General features: G+C 44.2%; 1 protein-coding gene across 5 annotated transcripts in view; it reads right to left on the reverse strand.

The window, feature by feature from the left end:
• The window catches only part of LOC147019036 (TAR DNA-binding protein 43-like), a 34,578-nt gene extending 30,539 nt beyond the window's left edge, over positions 1-4,039 (reverse strand). For 2 of the 5 annotated variants that reach the window (XR_015062621.1, XM_085899211.1), the window contains exon 1: positions 3,677-4,034. Coding sequence is in view for 4 of the 5 variants with exons in the window: in XM_085899211.1 (XP_085755337.1) it covers positions 3,677-3,914 (238 nt within the window). In the remaining variant the exon portion in view is untranslated. Of the gene's footprint in view, positions 1-3,676 lie in introns of all 5 variants that reach the window. The other 3 variants (XM_085899214.1, XM_085899213.1, XM_085899212.1) reach the window with 3 other exon arrangements.
• Positions 4,040-15,026: the final 10,987 nt, after the last annotated feature.

Here is a 15,026-nt window from a genome sequence, read left to right on the forward strand (position 1 = left end):
ATGGAATGGGTTCTTCGGTATTTAAATAGCAAAATGAATTACACTGAACAACAAATTTCAAAAAAAATTTTTTACTGGAGATGTGTAAAGTGATTAAGACTAATTTGGGTACGCTGATTTCAAAAATCATAACCGTTTTGCTGTATCACGTCAGGATTTTCAGGAACAGAAATATTCCCATTGCCTAGAAGTCAGGATTTCAATGAAATTTACATATGTCTTTAACATGTCTATTTCGTACAATTGTTGTTAACTTGTGTTGTATTTCTTTCTTTCAGATAAAGATGAGTAGGCGTTCCTGTACCAATCATCCTGACAACTTCTGTTATGTCAGTGGTCGGTATACCAAAAAAGATCAACAGCGAAGTATATCTACAGCAGTGAAAATGAAGGCCGCCTACTTTCACTACTTCGGGTGTAAGGTGGGGGACCAAGAACAGAGCTGGGCACCACACATCTGCTGCACAAGCTGTCACACAACCTTGACTCAGTGGTTGGTGGGCAAGCGCGCGAGCATGCCATTTGCGGTGCCCATGATATGGCGTGAGCCGCAGAATCATCATGATGATTGTTATTTCTGCTGCACAAGCATCGCCGGCTTCAACAAGAAGAATAAAGGTCACATCAAGTACGCTGACTGCGTCTCTGCTCGTAAACCTGTGCCTCATGATGACAAGAACCCCGTTCCAACACCTCCAGCTCATCAGAACATAGCTGTAAGCAGTGGTGAAGAGGATGGTGATTATGAACCTTTTGAACCCGACACTCAAGAATCACACCTTCTGAACCAGGGAGACTTAAATGATCTTGTAAGAGATCTCTCGCTGTCAAAGGCGAAGGCAGAGCTGCTTGGATCAAGGCTGCAGCAGTGGAATCTACTTGAACCTAACACCAAGATATCCTTGTTCAGAGCACGTCACAGAGACATGGCTGAGTTCTTTGAGATGGAAGACACGATGACATTCTGCAGTGACATCAACGGTCTGTTGAAAGAACTTGGGTGTGATCACGATCCTGCAGACTGGCGCCTCTTCATCGACTCGGGGAAGAACAGCTTGAAGGCTGTTTTGCTCCACAATGGCAACGAGAAACCATCAGTCCCACTGGCTCACGCGTTCGGCATGACAGAGACCTATGAGACTATGCGGCAGCTGCTTGATTCCATCAAGTACAATGACTTCAACTGGCACATCTGCGGAGACTTGAAAGTGGTGGCGCTGTTGTTAGGGCTGCAGTCAGGCTACACGAAATACATGTGCTTCCTTTGTCTCTGGGATAGCAGAGACGACAAGAATCACTGGACGAAGAAAGATTGGGAAGAGCGAAAAGAGCATGTACCTGGTCGACACAACGTGAAGCATGTCGCCCTTGTCGACCCAGCCAAGGTTTTCCTTCCACCACTCCACATAAAGCTCGGCTTGATGAAAAGTTTTGTACGGGCAATGGATCTGAATGGGCGTGGGTTTTTATACCTCAAGGAAAAGTTTGGCAACACCTTGTCGGAGGCCAAGATCAAGGCTGGTGTCTTTGTTGGACCGCAAATCCGACAGATTATGAAGGACGAAACTTTTCCGACAACTCTAAATCCCAAAGAGCTGGCAGCGTGGAGGAGCTTCAAAGCTGTGACGGACAACTTCTTGGGGAACGAGCACGCGGACAACTATGAAGAAATAGTGCAGCAGCTGCTGGAGTCCTTCAGGAAACTTGGCTCCAGGATGTCCCTGAAAATCCATTTCCTACACCAGCACCTGAACTTCTTCCCTGACAACTTGGGAGCAGTCTCGGACGAGCACGGCGAGCGATTCCACCAAGAGATTTCACTCATGGAGACGCGTTCCCAAGGGCGGCACAACCTGAACATGATGGGCGATTTCTGCTGGTTCCTGCATCGTGAAACTGACACAGAGCAGCACAAACGCAAAGCCAAATGCCTAAAGCATTTTTAATTACATTCTAGTGGAGTTTTTCTGTAATTTCTATAATTTTGAAGCATTCATGATGAAATAAATGAATAAATGAATTTTTGTAAATTTCATTGAAATCCTGACTTCTAGGCAATGGGAATATTTCTGTTACTGAAAATCCTGACGCGATACAGCAAAACGGTTATGATTTTTGAAATCAGCGTACCCAAATTAGTCTAAATCACTTTACACATCTCCAGTAAAAAATTTTTGTTGTTCAGTGTTATCTAACACTTGTCGTCGTCAGATTTTTCATTTTCGTCCCAAGGTCAAAAACTCAGAAAATTGCGAATTTTGACATAAAAAAAAATCATACGACCGCCCAAACTTTGAGAGCTAGGATGACAATTTTTTTTTATGCATAATCTTGCAGTCATTCCCCACCTAAAGTCTTGAAACCATTTTGCTCCATCTCGAACACCTTGCCCGTGGCGCCCCCTTAAAGTTAGTTTTTTATGGATTTCATCAAAGTATGCATAATCCGAGGAGTGCGAAATGCCATATAGCCTATATGACGTTATATTGTTCCTGGAATGTTCCAGAGGAAGTTTTGCACCAAAGGTCATAATCCTTGACCTTTAAAGTTCACAAAGGTCAAATTTTCAAACTTGTGGGAATCGAACCGGGTTTGACCTTCTTCGACGAACTAACTCCAAATAAGCTATAGCACGTATCCTGTTTCCTTATTTTAATGTCCGCAACATTGTTTTGGGACCTTTAAAGGTTATGCAAAGGTCAAATTTTCAAACTTGTGGGAATCGAACCGGGTTTTCGACCTTCTTCGACGAACTAACTCCAAATAAGCTATAGCACGTATCCTGTTTCCTTATTTTAATGTCCGCAACATTGTTTTGGGACCTTTAAAGGTTATACAAAGGTCAAATTTTTAAAGTTGTTGAACGAAACTGGAGTTGACATTTTGCAGCCAATAACCTGTCACTCGTACCACATCATGTTGATCATTTTTATAACTTGGTCAAACATTATCACATTGCCTCATCCTCGACTTCTGAAACAATCTACATTGTCAAATACCGCTCGTGAACCATCGTCTTCTTCAGACTTGTTTTGCAGTTATTGTCGTGGAGTAAAACGTTTCATGTGTAATAACCTTAATGCAAAAATAATAACAACAACAACAACAACTAGAAGGCTACATTCGCTTGCAGCGAATACATATTTGGCAACGTCATGAACTTTGACGCCTACGATCTCGGAAGATATAGGTCACACAACTTTGGTCAAAGATTTTTTTTGTAGGCCCTGTTATGCCCCATCAGAAAATGTCAGCGGCTAACATGTATCTTTCCGTGGGGCGAAGATATGGGGCAAAATGTGTTTTTGACCTTTTATGTGACCTTGACCTTGAGAATTTCAAGGTCAAAAGTTGACACTGCACTTCCTTGAATGCCGCCCATTTCAAAGACATAACTGTTAGTGCTCCGAGACAAAAGCCATTGGAGGAGTTTTCGGGCAATGGATGCGTGACGAAAATAAAGGATAATAATAATAAAGAATTCCTGTAATAATAGTGTATTTGGCATGGAATTGCCAAATACAATAACAATTCAAAACAGCTTGAACACGGCGTAATGCGGTGCACGACGGGGCTCGGGACGTTTACACAAAAGGTACCAAGACACGATGAGAGAAGGAAACAATGAGGGAGGGGGAAATGGAGCACCGAAATTCAAGGTGCCGGTCCCCCTCACCTTTGGGGTAGTTGACGAAGAACACGCAGCTCTTCCAGCCGTCCGCAGGAGGGTGCAGGACGCCGTCTACGAGGCGAACCCCTCGGTAGGATTGCGCGTCCACGGGTCGGTATCGCAGGCCGCAGGCGCCGGGAAACTGCGCGGCCACGTTCGATACGAGCAGCGTGCCGTTCTTCTCCACCGGCACCTCGACCGCATCGTCGTTCTCGTTCTCCGAGATTTTCACGAAATCGCCCATTTAATTCGCCCGATAAATCCCTGATATCCAAACACTCCGCCAGACGCTACAACTGAAGGAATATCAAAAAATAAAGGGGAAATGGCGGGAGCGAGCACGCGACGTTCTGCGCATGCGCATGAACGACGAAAAAAACCCCCCACACGATGGCGCCCTATATGTACGAGTCGACCTGAAAACAAAGCCGAGTCGCACGGATCGTTAATTTTTTTTTTCCCCCCCACAGGCTTAATGCAAACTTCTGATTGGAAATATCAACAATGATAGATTATGTTATGGCCTCGTTGTCCGGAGGTTAATTTTCTTCAGGCGAGTAATTTTGGTCAATGGAGGGGGGGGGGACGTTTGGCCCATCGTGCCCGTGCTGCAACCACAGGGTCAACGTCATCAGTTTCGTCAAACAAGGCAAGCAGCAACTGGTGCTGCAACTTAAAATCTCAGGGTCTTCAGTTCGAGCGTCTTGCTGTGTCGTTCAATTGATACGGGACAAATTTACTCAATATGTCGTCCTTCCGAGCTCGGCAGGTAAGTGGTAACAGGGGCACTGCATCAACGGCACGGCGAGCGAGCCCCCCCCCCCCTCCCCATTCCTCAGAAAATAATGCAACCAGCAACCACAAGCTGCATTCGAAGTATCAAGTTCTGCAAGACCATGAGGAGTGCGTCAGGCCCATCGTGCCTGCCCAACATACCTGTGCCCCTCCATGCAGGTAACCTACCTGTAAAATTCCATTTTAAACCAATCGACCGTGGTTTCTGCATCCATTAGCTTTACTTTTCCAGGAAAACCATTCCATGCATTATGTACTTTGTGAGTGATAACGCCTGAACGTACTCGTACCTGCTCTTCATTCACAAGCCATGGCCACTGGTCCCATCACTGTGGATTCTGCTGAAAAACCTTTCGGCACTTATTTTGTCGATACCCTTCATCATCCCTCTGTTCATTTACAATTGTTCCCTGGCTTTGACACGAATACAATTTTTTTATTATGGACCCTAGGCATCAAAAAGGTCCATGTATCAACAAACAGTTCCACATGGAGCGCCGAGCCACCATCGGATCATTGACATTAGACACATCTGATGTGGCAATAACTGTGAATTGTTGCTCCCCAGCTTGCCGGATCCATTTGTATTTTTTGCCATCTGCATCCCTACCCAGTTCAGAAATCCTGTGCGGGCACAGGCAACTTGACAGTTATCTTTAACATTTCCATCATATCTCCTCGAAACCGCCTCCTGTCTTCGTGTATAAAGCCCTCTCTTCTTCAGCTGCTCCTCCTAGCCGAGTCTAGCTGGGGCTGGAATCAATCTAGTAGTCCTTCGCTGAACCCTCTCTGTGGCAGCTTTGTCCTTCCTAAAGCATGAGTCACATTTGCTCTACGGTGAGGATATGGCGGCCGTACCCCCCTCCCTGAATTGACAGAAACGTGCGGCGGCGCAGAGTTTCTGAGGTGGCCTCAGGGTGGCCCTACGCCATATGGCTATCTTTTACAGGCCGTAGGGGTCTCCGTGGAATTAAAGCGTGGAGTTATAACTTTTTTCATTTCTAGGTTGGCCGTAGCAATTCGACAAGCCGTAGCCATGACGTAGATGTTCCACGCTGACCGTACGTAGGGCGTATGGTGGGCTTGCGTTATTCGTGCGGCTGCCATAGGCTCTTATCAATGAAAAATGAATTTTGCCAACCCACAAAAAATTACAAAAAAAAAATTACGCTCACCTTAGGGCCCCTCTGCGGTCGTCTTGCGTCTGCCTTGAAAATTCTATGGCCGCCGCAGGAACGCTCTAAGGTCACCGTGCGACATCAAATCAAAGACCGTACGGCACCCCCATGTTTTCGGTCTCCACAATTTCTAAATACCCCTTGCGGCTCCCCGAAAAATAAAAACATATGTGACTGCTACATTGTGTGACCGTGGAAATACTGCGGCCGCCGTATAATTGCTAGTGGCCGTAGATTTTTTAGACCCTACGGCCGCCGAGCCAAATGTGACTGAAGCATAAGTTGTGGTGACCAAAACTGCACACTATTGTACACCGCTCCTTCCCAATTCCACGTCCAGGCGATGCAGGAGGTCATCGCTCGGCACCAAAGGAAGGGCGTACTCAGTTTTTACTCCATTTGTTTGTTTTCTTGTACTCTTCACCCCATTATCGAAATCGTTGATGTAAATAATGAATAGTCCACCCAATCAGTCATTGCTTCATAGAACTCGAAAAGATTTGTTAGACAATAACTACCTTTGGTAAACCCATACTGACTACGTTTAATTAGTTTGTATTATTTAAATACTTCCTCATGTGGTACCTTATATTAACGTCTTCAACATCTTCCCTACTACTGAATGCAAACTTACAGAAAATCATGGGCTGGGGGAGCGAAGGATGTTACCCTGGCAAAAGCTTCAATAACATTTTCTTATCTTATTCGATTCTCCTTGGATTTTATCAGATCTCATATGAGAAATCATGGGGGGGGGGGGAGGGGTGTAAGGGAGGAAAGCGAAAAGGGCCAGCCACACCAGGAAGGGGGAAAGTCCTAACAGAGAATGAGTAAGTGGCGAGGAAGAGTGGTGAGTGGTATGGATGGGGGAAATGAAAAGGACACATGTGCAACTGCACTCTACTGGACAACTCGTCATCCGTTCTATATTTTCTGTGTGTGTGTGTGTGTGTGTGTGTGTGTGTGTGTGTGTGTGTGTGTGTGTGTGTGTGTGTGTGTGTGTGTGTGTGTGTGTGTGTGTGTGTGTGTGTGTGTGTGTGTGTGTGTGTGTGTGTGTGTGTGTGTATATATATTTACTTATTTATGCAATTAAACTTTCAACTCATAATTACTGTTGTTACTTGCACTGTACTACCATTGGTGGTAAAATATTCCACATACCAACTACTGTTTGAGCAAAAATAAACCTCTCATTTCTGTTCTTGCTCTTTTTTTTGTCTTCCTTCTCCACGCTCGCATTGTGTCAGTAAGTCAAAGCCAAGGAAACCAATTCTTTATTCTGTGACTATTTATGGCAACAAAGGAACGCTTGGGGACTTTTGTGCACCGTGAACACACCGAAAAAGGTTCACAAAAATTGGGCCAGAAGAAATAAAATGTGCACAAAGTAAGAACCACAGAGGGGGAAACAAAAGGACAACCAAGTCAAGGTTTTGTCAAAGAAAAAAAAAGACATAAAGGCTCAGAAACACCAACGTTTCAACCACAAAGTAACCGTCATCAGGGACACAGAGCATTTGTATTGATATGTCAAGTACTTCAACCACCAACTGGATACACACACACACACACACACGATCACATGCACATGAATCGTGATGATACATATTGTTATGGTTTTGGAAATGCACCCAGGGGGAGACCATCTGTATGCCTGGTGTTGGCTTAATGGTTAGGGTGGTGGGCTTAGGATCCGAGTATCCTGAGTTCAAATCCCACTCGGCTGTTGAATTAATACCAGGTGGGGTTGACTCTGCCTGTCATCCTTCCGAGGTCGGCAAAATGAGTGCCAGCATGCTGGTATCCTGTGTCGGAGTGGCGACCTGTCCAGGATTGTACCCAATAGCCAAGGAGACTGCTTTGGCAGCACCAACGCTCTGCACAGAGTATGGTCCCAGTGGATGGATGGATGGAGACCATCTGTGGTGTACTTTTCATTGGTGCCAACTTGTTAGTACAGTACTTTTACATCATGAACTTTATTCCATTTACTTGTCCAATCTCTCTATCTATCGAGTGCAGCCTGTGGCTGCTGGTTGCATCATTGGTTGGGAAGCGGCTATGCCGTTGATGCAGTGTCCCCCTTACCAGTACACTGGTGCTCATTTCGCCGACCTCGGAAGGATGACAGGTTGAGTCAACCTCCTGGTGTATTTTAATTCAGCGGCCAACGGGGCTTGAACTCAGGACGCTAGGATCCCAAGCCACCACCCTAACCACTAAGCCAACACCAGGCTTACTTGTCCAATCAATGGCAGTAGTTTAGGTGTGGTTTTTAGCTTATCTGGAATTCACATTCCAGATAAGGTATTGTCATCGCTCGCCGTCCGTCCGTCCATCGGTCTCCTTTTTCAACTTCTCCGGCCAAACTGCTGGGCTTGATCTGGCTGAAATTTTGCAGCAATGTTCCTCTCCTGACTAGTAACAGGAATTGCAAAGCTCGGTCCAGTCATGTTCCTGTCAGAATGGCCGACTTAGTAAATTCCTTCCAAAATCTTCTTCTCCTGATCCACCAGTCAGAATGTTACCAAATTTGGGTTACAACATTAGGAGAAGGTCGTGATGTTAAATTACAGAGGTCATGCCGATCCCATGACTGGAAATGTGTCAAAATGGCGGACTTTGTAAAATTTTTGGAAAATCGCATGAATTTCTTCAAAAATCTTTCTCACCAGACCCATCAATCAGAATTCTACCAAATTTGGGTTACAACATTAGGCCAGGGTCCAGATAAGCCACAGGTCCAGTGGTCCTATTTTTTTTTTATCTGGTTTCTAAACGATCATTTTGCCCAACACTACGATCATGCTCTTGAAGCCACTCCCCCCCCCCCTTCCCTCAAGAGACGAGCGGAGAGCAAGTCTTTGAAAAAGTGTGACCACGCTTACCTGCCTGGCATCTCGTGATTTACACCGTTGGGGAAATGACTCACAAACTTGAGTTTCACTGGAGTTAAACTAAAGTTCACTGGAGTTAAACTAAGGTTCTCAGGAGTTAAACCACGATCGCGGCCCTATCCTCCAGCAGCACTTTGCTCTCTGCACCCGCAGCTTCATACCACATGCCGCGTCGTAGCTCTATCTTTAGGGGTTTTCGCTCCTTTCAACCACGGGACTACCATCTTTGAACCCCTTTTGGTGAGCACCTTATTCCCACTGGCACTGGCCATTTTATGCCACCTGAGTTACCGCATGGATCATATTATTTCATGGTGATGGGGCCACGAGGTCGGGCTCTCATTTTGCCGACAAAACATCAACTTGTGAGTGGTAAACACAGTGCCAAGGGAATGCTCCATCTCAAGGAAAGAAAGCACTGTGACGTAATGAATCAATTATAAAATGTTTCCCCTGATGTTTAACTAGAACTAGACAGGACTGTTTAGTCACTCCCTCGAAGCTACACCCACCGTTGCTCTTGTAAAAATCCAGAATTTGTCTCCAGTTATGGCTGTTGGTCTAGGAGCTGTTGGTGCTATACCAAGGGCACAAACACATCTTAACATGTTTGTTCGGGAGATTGCTCGTGTGTGGGTCGCTGGGATATGAGGCACAGGAGCGAGTCCTGCCGGTGCTGGAGGCAAGCATCCTACGAGCTAAGGGGTATGGTGAGGTCCCCGGGATGTCACGCCGCCCCATATACACTCGCACCACACGCTTCCGACACAGCACAGACACTTCACCAACCAACCCCTCACCCCCCCCCCTAACTAGGGCCAGATTTACCCAAGGGCAATCGGGGCATGTGCCCTGAGGCCTCCACCACCCAAGGGCTCATCCAGGATTAAGCCGAGCCATGTCGGCCCAAGCCATTTGCAGAAGTGTTATCAAGTATTCACGATCGTGATGCCTTCCATTTCAGTTTTCCTTCAGCGTAAAACAAGGATTATCAAATATATATTGAAAGATTGCAGCTGATAGAGGTCACGGGCCTTGGGAAGGCCAGAACACGCATGGACCTCAGGCCTCGAACAACTTCTTTCCCCCGAAGCGATCGATCATGTTGTTGTTGTTGTTGTTGTTGTCATGATTGATGATGATGATGATGATGATGATGATGATGATGTGAAGGTAATGTTGAGGTAATATTAATTTTTTTCAGATGCAATCCTGTTCTTGGCAGTGTAGTTGTTGATGTGAAGGTAATGTTAAGGTAATATTTCTTTTTCCGGAGCGAAATGATTAGATTTTGGTGAAGATTCGAATCCGGATCAGAGAATTTTAAAGTGATTCTTCACCATTGAGTGTTTGGGCTAAAGCCTAAATTTTGAATAAAATAAAACCTAAAAATGAAAAATTACTTCGTGACACATGGCTAAACCATGTAGCATTTAGTTTTTAAACCCAGGATGTCATTATCGTCACAATTAGTTGATGATAACATTTGAAATGTTCCATACATGCCCCCTCATGTTGTTTGCATCTTCAATGTTGTTGAGTTTTAATCTGTATTTATAATAATTAGCTCACCTGGAACGTAGCTTATGGGATGGCGCGTCATCTGGCAATCCACAAATACTTCCAACAACTTCTCTGAAACTACACATACGATTTCGATGAAACCTGACCACAACCTTCTTCACCCGTGACGTACCAAGGTTTATTCATGCCAAAAAAAACAACATCTTCAATCAGCCATTTGTAAGAGTCTGGTGATTCATCTCGCATTCCTGGAGTACTTGTACAATGGATTTTTGTATGGAGTACTTGATGATTTTTGTGGGTCCATCCTAGTCTTGTTCCTCATTTAGGTTTCCAACCTCTCTCCTCACGAGGGACGTCGTTCATGGACATTTCCTCCATTTACCTTCTCCCATTATAAGTATGTCCTTAGTTCCTGTGTTCGACTCCGATGTAACGCTTCTTTTGTGCACAGCCCCTCGTTGACTCATTGCCATTCTGATGAAGGTGATTGTTTTTGTGGTTCCATCCTGATTTTGGTTTTCGTTCAGATCTGAATCCTCTCTCCTCACGAGGTACCTCTTTAACTGATGTTTCTTCCATTTCCTTTCCAGCATAATTAGAAGATGTACATCCCCTTTGTTCGAACCCAATGGAATCCTGCTCTTGCACAATTTTCTGGTGAACGAGGAACTTGGGACTACTTGGCACAGAAGAACAAGCAGCTACATCCGCGGTTGTGCCTGAAACTCGATCGGCTTCACTTTGTTCAAGGGGTCTCCCACGATTCCCGAAAGATTTCTGGCTTGCAACGTTCACTTTAACAGGCTTCTTCTCTCAGGGCTCCTCATTCAACTGCCTGACCTCTTTCACTGCATTCTGTACCTCCTTTTGCTATTTTTCATTGTCAAATCCCACAACAGTTGTTTTCTCATTGAATTGCAATTTATTTTCCTTGGTGACATCATCGTTTTCATTCTGTTGGTCTATCCCTTCGGTGACATCATCATTCTCATTCTCCTGTTCTATATCCCCAATTTCAAGTGAGTCTTGTTTGTCACCAAAGAGTTCCACACATTGATTATTTTCCCCTGCCATTTCCCTTACTATTTCCTCTGCCACATTGTGATCCACCTACTCATCGTCCTCAATACTTCCTGCAGTTTCGTGCGATACATGTTCAATCTTCGGGTTCCGTTCTGCTCATTTTCTCTGTTTTTCTCTGCAACCGCTTATCCGATTGACATGAAATTTTCACCATAGGTGTGACTACTAATGTTGAATGTTTTAATGATAATTATGATGTCATAGGTAATGTGGTGTGGCAGCCATGTTGGAAAAAAGGAAAAACTTTGGACCTCTGTATCTCCGAAACCGCTCCATATAAAAAATTGAATCTTAGCACGTGAAGTATTCCCCATGGGAAACGAGTGTGATTTTTTTTGATGATATCATAGGTAGCTTTGTTATGACGTCATAATTGCATACGTTAAACGCTTTATCCGATCAGGATGAAAAATTTTGAGGGTCAGCTATGGCTAAATTGTCCTGGGGGGTGGGGGGGAATCGATGACATCATCGGTCACATGGCTCAGCAGCCATATTGTTTTTAACATAAAAACTTTCAAAATCTTCGAAATGGCTGAACAGATTGAGACGAAACTTCACAGGTACGATCACCGATCCATGAGGAAGAAAAAGATCTTCACCTCTGACATAGGTCACATGGTTTGGCAGCCATATTCGATTTACCCTCAAATGTTTAAAAACCATCCTCTCCAGAATGGCTTGACAGATCGAGGGAAAACTTCACCCACATGTTCCCCAAGCCTTGCCGATACCAGAGTGTTTACAAATAATTAATAGATCACATGGTCTGGCAGCAATGTTGGATTGAACGAAAATTTTTGTAAAATTCTTTCTCTTGAACCGCTTCATCAATCGATATGAAACGTCAAAATTATGATCTATTAGTCATGGGGAGTATGCGTTTTAAATTTCAATCCGATTGGACGCATGGTCTGGCAGCCAGAATTATTTAATATTTTGAATCTGGGTTCAGGGATTTAAATCAAATGTGGTACAAGTATGTATAATGATGTAATTATGCGGGCGGGGCCATATCTGGCAATGTCACGACGTCAAAGAGTGCCCTTCTAGTTTTTCCCCGTTTTGATCCATCCATCCACCCATTGGGACCATACTCTGTGCAGAGCGTTGATGCTGCCTAAGCAGTCTCATTGGCTATTGGGTACAATCCTGGATGGGTTGCCACTCCGACACAGGCATTTTGATCCCTGTGACCATAAGTCCCCACCACCTGAGGAATGAATCGAGGGTCAAATCCCAAAAATTGCTCCATATTTCACATATCTCCCAATGATGATTTCATTTAAAAATGCTTAAAGATGTGCCCATAATTGCATTTTACAGTACTTGACCTTTTGAACCTGGGTGCAGACCAAAATGATACTGTTCTTGCACCTTCTTGCCATACAGTGATCATAACTCCCAAGTTTGGTGAATTTCTGACCAACCGTTAGGAGGACGGACGGATGGATGGATCCGATTCCAATACTCACACCCCCTCCCCCCCCCCCATTTTTTTTCTTCAAAAAGTGTGGGGATAATAATAACTGGAAAGGCACTTGGAATAGCGCATAACTCCACCACAAAATGCCTGATCCAATAAAACATATCGGGGCCAATGATTTATGAATTATCATGTTATATCAGTTTAGTTTAGCCCAATATCTCAATGTGGAAGAATCACTTTAAAAAGAAAATTTTTATTTCTCATATCTGAATCTGGATTTGGATCTTCACCAAAATCGAATCAATTCATCGTTGTCACACACCCAACGTGTCCACCAAGTTTCATCCAAATCCGTGCACAACTTTTCAAAATATCGTGCCACATATCAGTTTAGCCCTATCTCTCAATAATGAAGAATCCCTTTAAAATTCTAGTATCTGGATCCGGATCTTCACCAAAATCTCATTAGTTCGTCCTTATCACACGCTCAACCTGCCCAACAAATTCATCCGAATCCGTCCACAACTTTCTGAGATATTCTGCACACTAACAGACAAACAAACAAACAGACAGACTTGAGTGAAAACATAACCTCCTTCCACCTTAGGTGGTGGAGGTGATAACAATATGTTCCCTAACAAGGAACTTTCGATGCAGGAGGAAGCCATAAAGCCCCTCAAAGCCCATCAAAGCTTGCGCTATTATGACCAACCTATAGTTGTTGATACTTGATCTTTCCTTTTAAAAGCTGAGTATCATGCAAATAAGTAGTGCAGCCTATTTTTTAAGTCCTTGGTATGAATCTGCCAGGGTTTGAGCCACCAACCTCCCAGACTCAGAGGAGAGACTCAAACCAGTGCACCACCAAGGCTGATTTAATTTATGATTAACACCACCTCTTGTGATTTGTAATTTATCCCCTCTCAAATACAACCCAAAACCCTTGCAGCTTTGCCTATATTTGCTGCCTGGTATTGTGCTATCTACAAGTATGTATGTATGTATGCCATGTATGAACAGGTAGTGGGAAAAAAATGGAAACACCTGCATAAATGAGGGACACAAAGTTACGCCTTCCACACAGGTGTGGCCCATGTGTTAATAAAGCAAATATTATCGCAGCATGCCTAGGGTCATGTGTAAAAATACTGCACAGGCCTGGTTGCATATAATTATGGTTAGCATGGCTGAAGGAGGAGCCTCCCCCCCTACTCTGTTGCCCACATCCACGGAGTATGTGGTCACCCATGACACTGACACTTTAAAAAATAAATGATTCTCGTATCCATATCACCAAAATCGAATCAATTAGTCCTTGTCCCACACCCAACATGTCCACCAAGTTTCATATGAATCCATCTCCAACGCCAATATATCTATCTATAATTCCAGCAATTTCTGTGTCTGTCTGTCTGTCTGCGACCGCCGTTTCTCGACGACCGCCGGTCCGATCGGATTGAAACTTGCCAGGAATATTGCCGGGGACCCGCGGATGTGCCTTTTCGAGGTTTTATATTGATCGGACGAGCGGTTCCCAAGTTACGGCCATTTATCTGTTGACCAATGACAAGACACGGTGCTATGACGTCACAATTAATTAATGTTTATTTATTTATTTATTTTTTATTATTTATTTTGCACGATTGAAACTTGCCAGGAATATTGCTGGGGACCCGCGGATGTGCCTTTTCGAGGTTTGAGAGAGAGAGAGGCTGCACATACTGGCACTCACCTACAGGCACGCACCTACGGGCCCGTACTAGTATGAATATAATGTTCCACTACCTCCCCACTTCCACCATATTATATGAATATAATGTTCCACTACCTCCCCACTTCCACCATATTATATGAATATAATGTTCCACTCCCTCCCCACTCCTCCCATATTATAAGAATATAATGTTCCACTCCCTCCACACTCCTCCCATCTTATATGAATATAATGTTCCACTCCCTTCCCCACTCCTCCCATATTATAAGAATATAATGTTCCACTCCCTCCACACTCCTCCCATCTTATATGAATATAATGTTCCACTCCCTTCCCCACTCCTCCCATATTATATGAATATAATGTTCCACTCCCTCCCCACGCCTCCCATCTTATATGAATATAATGTTCCACTCCCTTCCCAATCCTCCCATATTATAAGAATATAATGTTCCACTCCCTTCCCACTCCTCCCATATTATATGAATATAATGTTCCACTCCCTCCACACTCCTCCCATCTTATATGAATATAATGTTCCACTCCCTTCCCCACTCCTCCCATATTATATGAAAATAATGTTCCACTCCCTCCCCACGCCTCCCATCTTATATGAATATAATGTTCCACTCCCTTCCCACTCCTCCCATAGTATATGAATATAATGTTCCACTCCCTCCACACTCCTCCCATATTATATGAATATAATGTTCCACTCCCTCCACACTCCTCC

Source organism: Eptatretus burgeri, chromosome 10, assembly GCF_056783735.1.
Source record: "Eptatretus burgeri isolate ZD-2024b chromosome 10, Ebu_testis_v1, whole genome shotgun sequence".
NCBI lineage: Eukaryota > Metazoa > Chordata > Myxini > Myxiniformes > Myxinidae > Eptatretus > Eptatretus burgeri.